Source organism: Rhinoderma darwinii, chromosome 2, assembly GCF_050947455.1.
Source record: "Rhinoderma darwinii isolate aRhiDar2 chromosome 2, aRhiDar2.hap1, whole genome shotgun sequence".
NCBI classification, from domain to species: domain Eukaryota; kingdom Metazoa; phylum Chordata; class Amphibia; order Anura; family Rhinodermatidae; genus Rhinoderma; species Rhinoderma darwinii.
In genome coordinates this window covers 421,509,261-421,526,958 of record NC_134688.1, presented here as the reverse complement: position 1 = coordinate 421,526,958, position 17,698 = coordinate 421,509,261, and the positions used below count along the sequence as shown (strand labels likewise).

General features: G+C 43.4%; 1 protein-coding gene across 2 annotated transcripts in view; it reads left to right on the top strand.

Annotated features, from left to right (window-relative positions):
* Nucleotides 1–17,698, top strand: part of BLTP2 (bridge-like lipid transfer protein family member 2) — a 66,555-nt gene extending 48,857 nt beyond the window's left edge. For both annotated transcript variants that reach the window (XM_075854274.1, XM_075854273.1), the window contains exons 27-39: nucleotides 4,462–4,561; nucleotides 4,704–4,886; nucleotides 6,206–6,327; nucleotides 7,822–7,977; nucleotides 9,097–9,218; nucleotides 10,425–10,605; nucleotides 10,970–11,056; nucleotides 11,173–11,283; nucleotides 13,966–14,101; nucleotides 14,519–14,649; nucleotides 14,792–14,893; nucleotides 15,945–16,079; nucleotides 16,174–17,698. In XM_075854274.1, coding sequence (XP_075710389.1) covers nucleotides 4,462–4,561; nucleotides 4,704–4,886; nucleotides 6,206–6,327; nucleotides 7,822–7,977; nucleotides 9,097–9,218; nucleotides 10,425–10,605; nucleotides 10,970–11,056; nucleotides 11,173–11,283; nucleotides 13,966–14,101; nucleotides 14,519–14,649; nucleotides 14,792–14,893; nucleotides 15,945–16,079; nucleotides 16,174–16,353 — 1,746 coding nt within the window. In that variant the 3' untranslated portion in view covers nucleotides 16,354–17,698. The remainder of the gene's footprint in view (nucleotides 1–4,461; nucleotides 4,562–4,703; nucleotides 4,887–6,205; nucleotides 6,328–7,821; nucleotides 7,978–9,096; nucleotides 9,219–10,424; nucleotides 10,606–10,969; nucleotides 11,057–11,172; nucleotides 11,284–13,965; nucleotides 14,102–14,518; nucleotides 14,650–14,791; nucleotides 14,894–15,944; nucleotides 16,080–16,173) is intronic.

The window sequence follows — 17,698 nt, the reverse complement described above, 5'->3', positions numbered from 1 at the left end:
AGACCATTCTTCCTGCGGAAATCTCTACGTTGTTGGGGGGACACGGAGGCCCCGAGTTGCATAGGTACCTCCGAGTCTTCCGGGGAGGAACGAAGCAACGGAACCTCGGGAGGCATCATGGGGGAGTCAGAGGAGAAAACATCAAGACGTTCAAGTCGTCGTTCCCTGAGACGTCGGTCAAGTCGTACCGCTAAAGCCATAACCTGGTCTAGGGAGTCAGAAGAGGGATAACTAACTAGCAGATCTTTCAGGGCGTTCGACAGACCCAACCTAAACTGGCACATTAAGGCAGGGGCATTCCACCGAGAAGCTACGCACCACTTCCTAAAGTCAGTGCAATACTCCTCAACAGGTCTCTTACCCTGACGTAAGGTCACCAGCTGACTTTCGGCAAAAGCAGTCTTGTCAGTCTCGTCATAGATGAGTCCGAGAGCAGAAAAGAAAAGATCAATGGAGGAAAGTTCAGGGGCATCAGGAGCCAAGGAGAAGGCCCATTCTTGGGGCCCTTCCTGGAGCCGGGATATAATTATACCCACCCGCTGGCTCTCAGAACCTAAGGAGTGGGGCTTTAAACGAAAATAGAGCCTACAACTCTTCCGAAAGGAGAGAAAAGTCTTCCGGTCCCTTGAGAACCGGTCGGGCAACTTGAGGTGGGGTTCAAGAGGTGAGGTGAGGGGGACTAACATGGTAGCATCAGGCTGGTTGACCCTCTGAGCCAGGGCCTGGACCTGTAGGGAGAGACCCTGCATTTGCTGAGCCAGGGTCTCAAGGGGGTCCATAGTGGTGTCAGGGACCAGGGTAGACTAGGTATGGGCTTCTGATTATGTAATGACGGGGGTGCGGAGACAGACAAGTGAGCCCTAATCTACCCACCACTCAGTCCCTGCCTACTTGCAACGACCCGCCCTAGGCGACGGGGTACAACCGGGCGACGGTCCCTACGCTCAATAAGTGCACGACAAACAGACAAGGGTACTCAGAGCTAGGGGGAGAAAGGGGCAGTTGCCCACGGCAACACCGTGAGCAACAAGAGAAGTGAACAAGCCGAGTCAAACCAGGAGAGTACGAGGTGCCAAACGCAGAGCAGAAGAGTAGTAAACAAGCCGGGGTCATTATGAAGCAAGGACAATGGTACAAGAAGCTGCAGCAGGGCCAGGTAACCAAACGAGAAGAATCACAAGCAAAGGAGGAACAGGAAAGGCGGGTATAAATAGACAGAGGGCGGGAGCTAGCTCCGTCTGGCCAGGCTGTGATAGGTTCTCCCACTCCTAAGCCTGCCACCCTGAGTGGTGGAAGATGGAGTCAGTCTCACAGACATAGAAGCAGGTGCAGACTAATTATCTATGGGCGTTAACCCCGAAGCTGTGCCTGGCAGATCCTTTACAGTTTCCAAGGCTTCTACTCCAATCGCTTTACAGTTCCTAAAAAGGATGGGTCGGTCAGACCCATTCTGGACCTAAAAAAGTTAAACTGCTTTGTACTCGCTCGACCGTACCGGATGGAGTCCCTGGGGTCTATGGTGGCCTCATTGGAACAAGGCGAGTACCTTTCCTCCATCAAAAACCAGGATGTTATCTCCACATCTCTTTCGCGATCAGGCCTCAAAATTTACAGTTTGTCGCCCTCTTGTTTGGTCTCACTACTGCTCCCAGGGTCTTTACCAAGGCTCTGGCGACTCTCATGGTGCTTGTTTTCGCCAGTGAGTTGCAGTTATTCCCTAACTGGACGACTTCTTAGTGAAGGCCTCCTCCAGGGAAAAAAATATTTCCAGCCTCAGGCTCACTATGGACCCGTTGAAAAGTATTGACTGGAGATAGTGTTTCGTCACATTGCGGGTATGAGAGGCTTTTTACACTCCGTCACAACAAAATGGCGCGCTTCACGACCCAATGGACTGTCGTGGACAGCCGGGTTCCCTTGCTGAGGCAACTGGTCCACAGGTGGTTGTGAGTTCATGGGAGATATCTCGTTGAATGTACTAAAACAATGTATTAATCAATGTATACTTGGTGTGTATACTGGTTTTCCCTCCCTTTCCTTTTTTCCTTCTGTCTTCCCTTCCCCCCTCCTCAGGTCACTTCTCAATTGATTGTCTGCATTGCATTGGTACTTCCTTGTAAGGAAGTTTTGTACTATTTGTAACCTGTGGTTTCTTTGATAACTTAATAAAAAAACAATGTTTAAAAAAAAAAGTATTGACTGGGTCATCAACGAGAAGTCGTCTCTCACGTCAGCTCAGCACATGGAGTCCCGGGCATAATTTTCTACGTCAAGTCGGCAGAGGACTCCTCCCACTGGACAAGAGAAGTATCATACAGGCTGGTGTGGCTCCACTTTGCCAGGAGAATCCATTTACTATTTGCTTCTGTCTGGGGTACTGGGCAAGATTGTGTCGGCCTTCGAGGCCATTCCCTATGCTCAATTTCACACAAGGTCTCTCCAGAGGACAAATCCAAGAATTCACTGGACAAGCTGATTCTCAATGGGTTCGCCAGGAGTTGCTCGGGTTTTACACCTCCCCAGCCATTTCCAAGGGTCTATACTTCATACAAGTCCAGTGGCTGGTCATCTCGATGGCTGCCAGCCTCTCAGCGTGGGGCACAGTGTTTCAAAGTTACGTCCCAGCTCTGTCAGCAGTCCACGTTCCGGAGGAGGACAACTGGGCCATCGACTTCCTCAGTCGTGAAAGACTGGATCCGGGGGAATGGTCACTTCATCTGGACATTTTCACCAAAATCTGCCAAAGATGGATCACTCCAGACTCTATCTCTTTGAGCCTCAACACAAACAAGATGCTGGCCTACGTAGCCAGGGCTCGGTATTCCAGGGCTCTTGCAGTCGACGCCCTGGTCATACTTTAGGACAGGTTCTCCCTCTTTCACTTTCCTCCTCTCCCACTTCTGCCCAAGGCTCTCAAGCGGATCAAGGCAGATGGCATTTCAGTCATCCTGGTGGCCTGGTATGCCAATCTGCTCGTAGATGCTTGGCTGTTGAAGCCGTGGTTCTGAAATTCCATGATCTTTCCAAACCTGTCATCCAGACAATGTTGAAGGCCAGAAAACTGTTGGAAACCGTCTAAGGCATACCGTCGGATGCAGAAGGCATATTTCTGTTGGTGTGAGCAACGTAATTTCCATCCTTTGGTGTGCGCCACCCCCCAGGATACGGTCTTTCTTCCAGTCTGGTCTAGAGCAGGGTTTGGGCCTTGCTTCTCTGAAGGGATAAGTTTCTGCTCTCTATCCTCTTTTAGCATACACTAGCCTTCCATTCCTAGGTGAAGACTTTCTTGCAGGGGTAGCGCATGCCGTCTCTCCTTTTCGGCATCCCTTTAAACCATTGTGGGACATTATATTTAGTTTTCTTCCCTGTAAGTTTGCCATCTCGGTGGCCATTACTTCCATCAGATGAGTTTCAACAGCACTTTTCTGTTGGTCTCCCTTCTTAGTGATCCTCAAGAGTTAAGATGGTGTCCAGACCTATCCCTTCCTGTCTCGCAAAGGTGGTCTCTGCCATCCACATCAATAATGACATTGTCCCCCCTTTTTCTATCCCTCCCTATCCCACCTGTGAGATTGTGCACTTCATTGCCTTGTTGTGGTTAGAGCGGTTCACATCTACTTTGCGTCAACTGAATCCTCAAGATGCTTTGGCTCTCTTTTGTGATCCCCATCGGGCTGCGCAACAACTTGAAGGCTTCCAAGACTATCATTGCTCAATAGATTAGGTTTGTGAGGGCTGTTAATGACACCAAGCTTCGGCCTCATGTTTACAAGGGTGCTACCTGGGCTTCAGTGTATACATTCACGACGTTCTACCAAATTCATACGCTGATGCCAGCCTGAATCGCAAGGTTCTCCAAGTTGTGTGCGTTTGGCGAATCGCACGGTATTGTTCTTCTTTTACCCACGCTCTTGGACTGCTTTAGGACCTCTCATGGTGCTGTACCCATTAATGAAGAAAATTAGATTTTTTTTTTTTACTCACCGTAAAATCCCTTTCTTGTTGAATTTGTTAGGGGACACAGATCCCGCCCTTTTATTCATTGTTCTGGGCCCGTTTCTGGTTGTGTTGTTGTTCTCCCAGGACTCTGAATGTGCTGTTTTGCTTTCTTTTCCTACTACTTTTTGTACAAAAGAATTAGCTCTGTGTCTATGGGAAGGGGATGGCCTGCCTGGGCGGAGCCAACACTTTTTTGTCTACCTAGTGGCAGGGGCCTATACCCATGGCGCTGTGTCCCCCAATAAATTCAAAGAGGAAAGGGATTTTACGGTAGAGTACAAAAATCTTGTTTTATATATATCTATATAATGTATTTATTTTACTTGTTTTATTATTGTATTTTGCAGTTCTTACCACATTGTGCATGGAAATTTAATGAGTATATACGATATGAGTGATACTTTAGAGAATATCTAGTGGTTACCTAGCAATGGAGACTAAAGCACTTGTTTGTCAACTCAGGTTAAGAACATTGAGGAGCATCGTCACAGAAACCTGGACTCGGTGCAGGAGCTTATGGAGAGTGGACAAGCAGTTGGGGGCATGGTCAGCACAACCACAGGTCAGAATCTGTTTTGGTGTGTTATAATGTGACGTTGAATGAATGAATGAATGAATGAATGAATAAATGGTTTTCAGTTGAAAAGGAATTTTTTTTTTTTTTTGTTTCTTTGTGTCTTGAATTTTGTTTTAATTCCTTACAGACTTGAGTCAGCCAACAGAATCTCAACAAAACCAACAGGTGCAGAGAATAATCTCCCGCTGTAATTGCCACATGTACTACATCAGCTACAGTCATGATATAGACCCCGAGTTGGCTTTGCAAATTAAACCTCCCCCAACGCCATTACATCCAGAAAAGGAAGACTTGCTAAAAGGACAAGAAGGTATATACACTGTTGCATTTAAGAGACTGGTACCTATTAATAAATGCTTCAGGTGAAATGCAGTACGTGTAGGCTAAACACAATTGTGATTTCAGTAGGCCTCAGAAGCCTGGATTTAGCATTTAAAGGGGCTGTTCCCGTAACTGCTATTCACTTCTGTGGGACTTACGGAAACAGCGTAGCTCAGCGAGCTATGCTGTTTTCATCTAACTTGGTCGGAAATCACACGCTTCATCGGGGACACAGCGGTAGAACGGGGTTTAGGGGGCCCCGTTCTAGTGATAGGTGCAGAGGTGGGACCCACATCTATATGACATTTATGACATATTCTGTGGATATGTCATAAATGTCCCTAATAGTAAAGCCCCTTTAAAACTGTATTTATAACGTGTTTCCTTGTACCCTACTTGTTAATTTATTTATAGAATAGAAAATGACAGCGTTTTGTAATATTCAGGTATTCTGCTTACTTATCTTTCTTATATCAGATTAGTTGCCTCTGTCTAATAAAAATATATAGGCCATAGATTAGTCAATAGTAATCCATCTATAGGATAATTGAATGAAGTAAACATGGCGTCAGTCTTGTGACCCACCATCAGTTAACCCTGTCCACATATCTATCAGGTAAATAATAGTGTATCGAGGAGCAGAACTTATAAAGCATTCCTATCTCCCCATCATGTCTGTCAGTGTCTGTGCAGGAGCAGCTCTTACATTCTTCTCCCTGTCTTATGTGTTCTGTCTGTTTTTTTCCATGTGATTTTTATTACCACAGAACAACATCACCTACAGACAGGCAGCTATTTAAACATAATCTAGAGACCAGCAGCCATGTCATACAAGTAAATACAGGCACAGTGAAGCAGCAGTTCATCATTATTCCACCATTAGATTTATTCACTTAGCCCATGGATGTGTCGATGTGGCCCCAACACTTGTATGTCATGTAACCTTGTTGCTAACTGGATACTAGGGATCACGTGATGTGTGTGTAAAGGGGGTGGTCACATGACTGACGCCATGTTTAGTCCTTTATAGTCAGTCCTTGGATGCATTACACAGGAATGTGGGCGAAACCGTTCTGTTGTATAAAAAATTTATTTCACCATAATTTCTAATACATGTATATTAGACAAATGTATGATATCCTATTCTGTAAATAAATCTAATTTCCGTATAACTAAATCGTTTTTTATTCCATTGTTTCTATCCTTGTTAGTAAGAGTAACAAAATTTATGATGAACCATTAAAGCGCATGCACATTTGCTGTTGTATATGCACTGTGACTGATATAGAATTATATTTTCCACTATAGCTGCTGCTGATACCTTTACTTTAAAGCACCAGCACCTGGAAATCTCTACCAACCCTGCCCAATATGCTATGATCTTGGATATCGTCAACAATTTGTTGTTGCATGTGGAGCCAAGACGAAAGGTGTGTGATCTTTTTGATGTGTTTTTCTTTTATTTAGAGTAATATATACACTTTTCAACCCCAACATTAAACCACTGACCGTACAGTGAATAACATTGATTATCTGATGACAATGGTGCCTGACAGAGGATGGGATATTTTAGACCGCAAGTGAACAGTCAGTTTCTGAAGTTGATGTGTTGGAAGCAGGAAAATGGGCAAGTGTAAGAATCTGAGCGACTTTGACAAGGGCCAAACTGTGATGGCTATATGAAATGGCAGGTCTTATGGGGTGCTGCCAGTAAGCATACGCCCTACCAAAAGTGTTTCAAGGAAAGACAACTCGTGAATCAGTGACAGGGTCGTAGGGGCCCAAGGCTCATGGATGGACCAGGGGAGCAAAGACTAGCTCATCTGGTCCGAGTCCACAGAAGAGTTACTGTAGGGCAAATTGTTAAACAAGTTACGGAAGGCTATGATAGAAAGGTGTCAGAACACACAGTGCATCGCAGCCTGCGGAGTTTGGGGTCACGTAGCCAGAGACTACTCAGAGTGCTCATTCTCACCCCATCCACTTCCAAAAGCCCCTACAAAGGGCATGTGAGCATCAGAACTGGATCACGCAGCAATGAAAGAAGGTGGACGGGTCTGATAAATCACATTTTCTTTTAACATCATACGGATGGTCAAGAGCGCATTCATGTCTTACCTGGGAAAAAGGATGCACTGTGTGAAGAAGACGAGCCGGCAGAGGCAGCGTGATACTCTGGGCAATGTTCTGTTGGGAAACCTTGGGTCCTGGCATTCATGTGGATGTTACTTTGACACGTGCCATTTACATAAACATTGTTGCAGACTAATTATACTCCTTCATGGCAACAAAATTCTCTAATGGCAGTGGCCTCTATCAGCAGGATAATGCGTCTGCCACACTGAGAAAATTGTTCAGGAATTGTTTGGGGAGCTTGACAGAAAGTTCAAGGGGTTAACGTGGCCTCCAAATTCCCTATATTTCAATTTAATCCAGCATCTATGGGATCTGCTGGAAAAACAGGGCTGATCCATGGAGGCCCCACCTCACAACTTATAAGACTTAACGGATCTGCTGCTAACGTCTTGGTGCCAGATGCCACAGGACACCTTCAGTGGTCTTGTGGAGTCCAGGCCTCATCAAGTCAGAGCTGTTTTAGGGATATGAGGGGGACCTACAAAATATTAGGCATGTGGTTTTAATGTTATGTGTGTGTTTGTGTCTGTGAAAACATACACAGGCTATTCCCACATTATGGATGGTCCACCACTTGTGTAGAAATCATGCGATTGCTTGTTGTTTTATGGAGAGAATAGTCATGGGTGCTCAAATTATTTGGGGAAATAGTTTCAAAAACCTCTTATAGGAATAGAGATCCTGATTGTGTTTCATGACATGAGTCCAGGTGGGATGCAGCACAGACCAGATTCACAAAATGAATAAATATTTAATCATGAATGGAATAATCTGTCTCATATCACCAGGAACACAGTGAGAAAAAGCAGCGTGTGCGTTTCCAATTGGAGATCTCCAGTAACCCTGAGGAGCAGAGAAGCAGCATCCTACATCTGCAAGAAGCCGTCCGCCAACACGTTTTGCAAATACGACAGCTGGAGAAGCAAATGTATTCTGTCGTGAAGGTCTGCTCAACTTTTTGTAAATTGTTTTGTAATTTTGAGCTCAAGCTGGTTCTTATTAATAGGTTCCACATAATATGACTGAAATGTCGACCAGACTCCCTCCTTATGTGCAGGTGCAAGTACGCTGTGACTGCAGACAACACATGTAAAGAAAAAAACATTGCCACAGCACTCGGCGAATGCGAAGATTGCCTAATACACAATTTATAAATATATATGCATTGCTGCTACGTTTACTTACAATAGTAAGGTTCTTTGCGCACATTTTGATCAAATTGTGTGAGCCCACCTGCCACATCAAGGCGACCTCTATTAATTAGGTCCCTAACCTGAAAATATACCTCTTATTCTGTGTCTAAGCCTGCAGAATATACTCGGGGTAGGTAAGGACCGGCTTTACTCTAAATAAAAGCGCCCTTCGGTAAAATGGGAGGACTGCACAACCAAAAATGGAGACCGTCACCACCCCCACATATGCAACATGCAACACAAAAAAAGATTGGTCAGCACAGCTTACTTGCGCCTGTACGTTTTTCATTTTGTGAGGATGTGCTGACCGGAGTGCTGTTGCAATGTTTTTTTTTACTTTACATGTGTGGCAGTCACTTGATAATCCTTTACTTATAGCTGGTTTATAATCTGTCCTTCATGTAATGGAACATTCTTAGTCCCACAACTGGACATCCACAATGTGAACCAGTTTTCCAGATTTTTATTTTCATATTTATAACTTAATTCAGCTCTTTGGTCATTGCGCCTAAAAAATATCTTGCAGCAAACCCCACTAGCCACTGATATATTTCTCTATCTATTCCTTTATAGTTCTCTTTTTCTTACCTTTTTTGGTAAAGCAGCCCATTTTTTGTTTTACGTTACTATATCCTTTTAAACTTTGTAGTACACAGTTTCTTATATTCATTAACTTTTTGCACAAGCCATTAACATGCAATGTGTGACATTATGCAATCTGTGTGAGCAATGCTAGTCTATATTTTGTCAGGTTTATGTTGCTTTTTCATTGCAAGTGAACCATGACACTATTGTAAAATCATACCCTGGGAAAGCCCCTCTTATGGAAACATCTATATTCCAAAATGTAACCTTCACTTTGTTTTCCAGCTGCTTCATGATGAGAGCAAGAATGAGTCTTTACACGAGCAACACCTCAAACTGCAGGGACAGCTCTTTCAGGAGAAGATGGAATTACAGCAGAAGAGTGAAGAACTGAACATCCTCATCAGGTAATCTCTCATCATGTCATATTGTGATGGAATCCAAATAGTCTAATATTAAGTTGCCGAATGAGTGTTAATTACATGAGACATAAAAAGAAAGAAAAACATACACACGACATCCCTGCCACTCGTTACTCATTATTTACATTTTTTCCCGGATAATTTTAGTGTTTAACCCCTTGGTGCCATCCACTGTAAATGTATGGTGCTGCGATCAGGTGGGCCCGGAGGTTGTGCCCATATGATCATCTGTGGGGGGGGGGGGGCGGCTTTGATTGACAGACAGCAATTGCCAGGATCTAAGAAATCTTTGATTCCGGCTGTTTTACCCTTTTAATACTGCAATCAGTAGCGATTGCAGAATCACAAGGCAGGGGCTTTACAGCTCTGCCCTGGACATAGCAAATGACCCCATAACTTTCCAGAGAACATACCTGAAGTTTACATTCAAAGGCAGCAAACGTGTGCATAGCTATACCTGCTCTCAGCTGAGAAGTGAATACAATTGTTTCCAGTCTAGGCAATGCTCTGCGAGCTAACAACATCAGCAGAAGCTGCACAAATCCCTCTGCTAGTTTGAGACAATGTATCACCCTGGAGTCTAGCTCAGGCCGCCTGCACACGACTGTGCCCGGAATCACGCTCCATGACTACGGGAATGGCCGGCCACAGGCAGCCACGCGCATTTGCGGGCCGTGCTCCCATATAAAGTATGGGAGCACGGTCTGTATGAAGCCAAATATAGTACATGTCCTATCTTTTGCAAAGCCTTTCTACGGCACGGACACCTTCTCGTAAATATACGGGAGGTGTTCGTCGGCCACAGAAATGAAAGGGTCCGTAATTACGGACGAAGTCTACGGTCATGTGTATGGGGCCTCAGAGAGCATTTATTAGACTGGATACAAATGTATCTACTTCTCATCTAAGAAAATGAATATAAAATAAACATTAAATTTTATGTACAAATCAATTATACCCAAAAAGAGGTACACTCAAAAATGCAAATAAGACGTCACTCAGCAACGTCAGCAAAAAATATTAAAAAAAAGTCATGGCTCTCGTAATTCGCAGAGGCAAATATGTAACAATACGCTGCATCCTGAAGGCAAAAATGAGCTTCAATTTCTCTGGTTAAAAAAAGTGATCATCCGGATCTATTGACTATTGTATGTTAACAGTATATCTAAAACACCTTGAGCTTTATTTCAGATGCTTTAAGGACTTCCAGCTGCAAAGAGCAAATAAAATGGAATTGCGCAAGCAGCCAGAAGATGTGAGCATGGTTCGACATACTGAATTCTACTTTGCCCAGGCACGATGGAGACTCACTGAGCAGGATGGACAGTTGGGCATTGCAGAGCTAGAATTGCAGAGGTTCCTGTATAGCAAGGTAGGAACAACTCTAAAAAAGGAAGTGGATTGAGGCCTCTGAAAAAAAAAAAAAGATTTAAAAAAAAGTGAGCCTCTCTTTGCTCTGACAGACCCAGCCCGTCCATGTTTTACATGAGCAGATCTTCATTTGAATGGCTGTCATGTAATACTACATTTCTCCTGCAGTGGCCACTGCAGGAGAAATGTGTGGCAAAACAAAACGTCCTATCTATAATCTATAACAGCTGACCACCGAGAAGGATGTCTTTCGAGAAGGGGGTTGTTTTGATAGGAGATGGGGAAGTAAATTAAATTATAATAATATGAATTTAGTGTGAGACATTGCTCTAAAGCAATAAATATTTTTCCCTTATACAACATAGGTCAATAAGTCTGATGACACGGCCGAACATCTGCTGGAACTGGGATGGTTTACCATGAATAATCTGCTTCCTAATGCTGTTTACAAGGTGAGAAAATCAAAGCTGGTTTACAACCATCAAGCTCAACACTAAAGCAATTTTTTATTTATTTTTGTATACGTAATCCCACCAAATCATTACCTGGGTGTCCTTTCCTTCCACAGGTGGCACTAAGACCACAGAGTCCTGCTCAGTCGGGCAGACAACTTGCGCTGAGACTGTATAGCAAAGTCCGTCCACCTGTCGGAGGCATCTCTATAAAAGAGCACTTTGAAGTAACTGCCTTTCTTCTTCTTTTTCATTTTATTATGTAAATGAATCATCCTGAATTCTTGGTTGTAGACGGAATCTTTCTATCTACCGTATATATCGGCGTACAAGACGACTTTTTACACCCTTAAAAAAATGTCAAAAGTGTGGGGTCGTCTTATATGCCGGATATTGTCTACATTAGGGATGCACGTTGCAGCCGCACAGCTCAGTATAGTAACACATGAATGTATGGGAGCGCGGCTGTGTAATTCAGCCACAGCCCCGCTCCTGAGTCATGATAAGTTCGCGGGGTCAGGATGATGCAATGCGGCCAGCGCTGCACTAATGAGCGGCGGCACTGGAGACAGAACATGGCGGGCGCGCTACAAAACACCCCCATGTTCTGTCTTCAGTGCCTGAACTGCCGCTCATTAGTGCAGCGCCGGCCGCACCTCCTCATGCTGACCGCGCGCGCACTTCCTGTCAGGAGCGGGGCAATGGCTGTATTACACAGCCGCAGCCCCGCTCTATAACGGCGGAGATCAGAGAAACCTCTCCTCTCCGCCGCTATTCCCCTGAATGCTGCGATCACAGCTGACTGCAGCATTCAGGGGAAAGTGAGAAGGGGGGATGCCCCTGGATTGCGTCACAGGGAATTCCTGTGACGCGATCGAGGGCCATACCATATATGGGCAGACAGCCCAGGGTCTATTGACGGACCCCAGGGCTGTCTTACCATATTTCATGTTGTTAGGACATACCCAAGTATGTCCTAACAACTGCCTGTGTATTATCCGTCCACAGGTTAATGTACTGGGATATATCTGATATATGTCAGTACATTAAAGTTTAAAAATAAAGTAAAAACAAAGTATTGTTAAATTTTAAAAAAAATACACATTCACCTTTTTTACAATAAACATTAAAATAAGTCTCAATACATAAAATATTCACACATTCAGTAATGGCGCGCACAACAATGTTTTTGCATCATTTATGATGTGTACGCTGTAAAAAAATGAAATAAACACGGCTTTCATTCACTTATTAATGTGAGGCGCGACGTGTGATGAATTTTGAACGCGCCTCACATTAATAGTAATTAACCCCATCATGTACCTCACACATTAACCCATTATGACTGAGAAACATGATGGGATTAATTACTATTAATGTGAGGCGCGTTCAAAATTCATCACACGTCTCGCCTCACATCAGAAAACGGAAGAACTTTTTTTTTATTACTGTTGGCAAAAGTATCGAAATTGGTATCGAAATCGCAATACTAAACGAAGTATCGGTATCGAAGTCCAAATTCTGGTATCGTGACATCCCTAGTCTACATATTGTCTACACACAGGTTGTGTGTTACCTTGTGAGCCTGCAGTCCGGTATTAGCCGCCAGGGAACATCTCTGTAAGATCCTCTGGCCCGCCCTTTCCTCTCATTCCCTGCCTCTCAGATCTCGCGCGATGAAGCAGCCTATCTGCGCATGCGCGAGTTCAAAGAGACAGAGAGTCCTGGGTCCTGCCGCCGATGGCCATAGTGAAGCGCTCCTGCACGAAATGGTGAGTATATCTTAAATTCTATATTTTAAGGGTAAAAGTTGGGGGTCATCTTATACGCCCAGTCGTCTTATACGCCGACATATACGGTACTGTCCTTAGTCTCTGCCATTTCCTTTTACTCTATATCTGGAATATTTTGTGATCAATACCCGTTATGACAAACATACTATGTATAAAAAATAACAAGGCATAGTCAGAATAAATATTTTATTATCTCTATTAACCAGAGCAGATTTCCGCTAAAAAAAAAAAAAAAAAAAAAAAGAGTCTCCTGCTCTGCTATTCTCAGCATAGCCCTATATTACAAGGTTGCTCATTGATTTGAATGGATGCCAAGTAATACTACATTTCCGGCCGCTGAAGGTAAAATGTGTGGCTGGCCGTAACTCTCCCCAGCGATATTAGCTGCTCGGGTGGGAGTTTAGAGGTCGGACCCATGGCAATCACTTGATCCTCGGGTCAGCATCATTTAGAAAAGGGTTTGTCATGGTGAGACAGCACCTTAACACAGATTTAGCTAACTATAGAAAGATTTTTATGATAATATAGCTGTATAATAGAGTCAAGATAATAATGATTGGATGAGCTCTATTTCTCAAGAGCCTTGACCCCCACCTCTTCCCTTCTGAGACAGTGTTTATATACACCTTTTCAGGTAGAATATATAGAGACTTAGTCCGCATTCAAACGATGCATATTTGGTCACTGTTTTCAAAGCGGATCTGTCAGGTATTTATGCTCACCTGTCTGAGGGCAGCATGAATATGTGTGGTAAATATTGGGGTAGCCAAAGCCAGGAATAGTTGCAAAACAGAAAAATCTTCTTCTGTGTTTAGGATCCACTCCTGGTTTGGGCTTAAAAATACAGATGCAAAATACTGATCAAATTGGCACCATGTGAAAGTAGCCTTACCAGAATTAGTCCAATAGCTTTCTAAGGCTTTGCCCATAGATTACCACAAAAGACAGCGTTTTCAGTTACTGTATCAAAGTTACCAGCTAGAAAGGCTGAGACAGAGTCTAAGGGGAAAAAAATACCAAAAATAAACGCTTTAGAGCCAAAGATTTGTAGTAGGAGTAGTTCACAACCCAGCATTTCCACTTTTTTGTGAACTTACACATGATTTATTTTTCCAGGTGAATGTGGTTTCTCTCACCATCCAGCTCACACATCAGTTCTTCCATAGGATGATGGGATTTTTCTTCCCAGGACGCAATGTAGAAGAGGAGGAGGTTGGGGATGAGGAGGATAAATCAAAACTTGTTACAACAGGTGAGAGAGAGGATCCGTGGTATACACTATCCGTGGTATACACTATCCGTGGTATACACTATCCGTGGTATACACTATCCGTGGTATACACTATCCGTGGTATACACTATCCGTGGTATACACTATGTGCCTTATTAAGAAAAGCTAGTACAGGCAAAGATGGTCAGTATTGCTCATAGCAACCGCATGAAACCTTATTGGCTACTATAAGCTATTTCTCCACTTTTCCTTTGCACTAGGATTTATTTCTGTAATATGACATTGTAAGCAAAAAATAATACATCGCTAATTCAGTGAATTTGGTATCTGTTTGTGGAGCCTGTGAACGTGCATATGGACTTTAACTTGGATTGGTAACGAAGCTGACAAATTAAAATGGATTTACATAATTTTGGCTGTTTTCACCCTTTGTTTCAGGCATGCCAGTGGTAAAGCCAAGGCAGCTCATTGTGGCAGAGGATACGGTGTCTTTAGGCCCAGGCAAGGGTAGTGGACAGGGTTTAAATCGAACTACAGGAGTCAGACGTTCATTTCGGAAAGCACCTGAGGTAATTTGGGGAAGTGTCTCAACAAAAAAAAACCTTTTGTTATTTTATTTAGACCTATTAGACAATATTATATAACCTGTAAAATAATGGCTGTTGAACACATCATTACCCAGACTTTATAGAGGTACTTTTTTTGTTACAGCATCCTGTGGATGATCTGGATAAGATGAAGGAGCGAGCTGCCATGAACAATTCATTCATCTACATTAAAATTCCACAGGTGCCTCTCTGTGTCAGCTACAAGGTATATACACGTCAAATCTCAGAAAGAAATGCTGATGTCAATTCTTACCTAAAAGCAAGATGTCGTCTGAAGCCAATGAGGTTCTCCCTTTCATTATAATAAGATATCTACTAGAAAGTGCCCGGTCTGTTGTATAGGATCAGTCCTATACGGTTGACAATTGCACATCTCCACCATCATGTGCGAAGTGTCATTGTCACCAAGATATGCTTCCGTCCTGGTTCCCATACGCTTGAGATCGGCGCTTCTCAAAGTGTGAGGCCCCCTCTGTATGGTCACCCGCAGCTCAAAATGAGTGTTAAATCCATTACATCAGCTAGGCACGCAGCAAGTCCGTAAGCAGCGGCTACAATGTGCGCTTGGCTGAGGTGTAATAAAGCCGCTCAACAGCCTCGCGCTGGCAGCTCAGTAAGAGGGGACAGTAAAGCAGGACTTCAAGACAGTGAGCAGAAAAGGTAAACAGGCTGAAATATAAAGGGGTAAGGGCTGGCACTTATTGGGCAATGTGGTTGGCATTTACAGGGGCAATATGGCTGGCATGTATGGGATAATGTGGCTGGCATACATGGGGGCAATGTGGCTGACATTTACAGGGGCATTATGGCTGAAACTTTACAATGTGGCTGGCACTTATGAGGGCAATGTGGTTGGCATTTATAGGGGCATTATCGTTGGCACTTATTGGGCAATGCAGCTTTGTTTTATAAGGGCAATGTCGTTGCCATTTACAGGGCCATTATGGCTTGCACTTACAGAACAATGTGGCTGGTACTCATGGTGGCAATGTGGTTAGGATTTACAGGGGCAATATAACTGCCACTTCGTTACACATTTGACAGCTTATTCTGAAAAGTCACCTGATTGGTTAGATACACTTTAATAACCAGGAGGCTCCAGATTTGTAGTGTATGGAATATTAAAAAGTAAATTCAAATAGTATGTTAGTTTTTTTTTCATTAAGCAATGTTACATAATCGAAAGCTTCGTATAATTGTCGGATTCTTATATCAAATAGGGTTAAACATTACTTATAAAATGGATTTTCTTCCAGGGTGAGAAAAATAGCGTGGACTGGGGTGACTTGAACCTGGTGTTACCCTGTCTGGAGTATCACAACAATACCTGGACATGGCTTGACTTTGCCATGGCAGTGAAGAGAGACAGTCGGAAGGCTCTGGTGGCACAGGTGAGAACCATTACGACAGTCTAATCATTTCAGAATTCTCTCTTAACCCCTGATCGTCCTGTGTGATCTGATAAATATCTACTGTTCCATGCAGGTCATTAAAGAGAAGCTACGTCTAAAACCAGCTGCTGGTGCAGAAACAAAAGGCAAAAGTGAGGGAAAGACGGACATGAATCAGCAGGAAGAGGATGAGAAAGCACGGCTGCTAATTGGACTCGGTATTGGCGATAAGAACACTGGAAAGAAGTCCATATTTAGCAGGAGGAAATTGTGAAAACGATGTACTGGCTCTTGTGGAAGGTCTTATGATCAGTAGTTTCAAGGCTTATGTCATGGAAGCTACGCTCTAGGTTTCCTGTCCTTGTCAGGATTCTGTATTAGCTGTCAGTGAGGGTTTTGGTCTTTCATAGGACACAAAGTGAATTAAATGTGGTGCATGAAGTATCTATGCTGCAGTTCAGACAACGAAGATGGTAAAGAATGACAGCGCCTTACACTAGGTCCTCTCATTTCTTATACTTTTTACATTCTTTGAGACAATGCAACTAAAACTCACATTTCTGCCGGATGTTGTGATCAGAAAGTACATTCAGTGAATGTTATATGGATGGGTAGTTATCCTGAGACAACAGTAGATGTGAGTTCCTCAAGATGCAGTATATCATTTCCATGTGCCTGTGGCAATTGTCCAACCAAAAGTTGAAGCTCACACCAAGGACAGTGTATTACATATCATTTTCGGATCGGGAAAGCCAGTGTAACACTGCAGAGATGCTTCCAGCGTCTATTGACACTGTTGTTAATTCTAAGTCATTACCGGCAACTGCAGGTAGGAAAGAGTTTGTTAAACTAGATTACACTGACTGGACCCCATTTACTAATGCTGTGCAGAGTCCATAACTAGTGCGGTGCTGCCGAGGTGGAAGTCCCCATAACTCCTCTCTGATACATAACTCCCGCTCAGCAATAAGGGCCGGGGTAATGCAGCAACTACTGCATAGTATCCTAGTCACATCATGCATTGGTGAGACAGAACCCTGTGATACATGAATGTTTTGGGCCCAAGATGTGAGTTGTAAGCTCTTACTTAACCACTTTGCTACCATTGCGTTGGCACTCTCGCCTCGCAATTAACTCTTGCTGCAAGAAGGCTCTTTATAAGGCCTGACCTCACTAGCCGCAAAAGTGAGATGTGTTTCTTAAATATGAGTATAGCTTCCTGAGAACAAAGCAAATATTTATTTTTTAAGAGATTAATTTGTAATTAATCCAGATGTCAATGTTCAGTTGCTGATTCTTTAAATTTTTGCTCCTTTATGCACCTCCCGCCCACTCTGTTTTTATTTTGACAGGTTAGGGTCGTGGATTCCTTTGCCATATAGGTGGGAATGGATATCACTTTTTCACAATGCATCTAATGATTATGGTGTAGGAGCATTTATAGAGGTGGTGTTTATCTTTTTATAAATGTATATATTTATATGCATTGAGATGGGGCTGGGTGCAGTTGTTGCTGCTACATAGGTGTATAAAATCCTGCTCTCATCTGCAGACATTTGCACTTTTTGGTACGGATTGCTCTCCACCAATAATGATTAAAACTTAAATTGTTACATTTA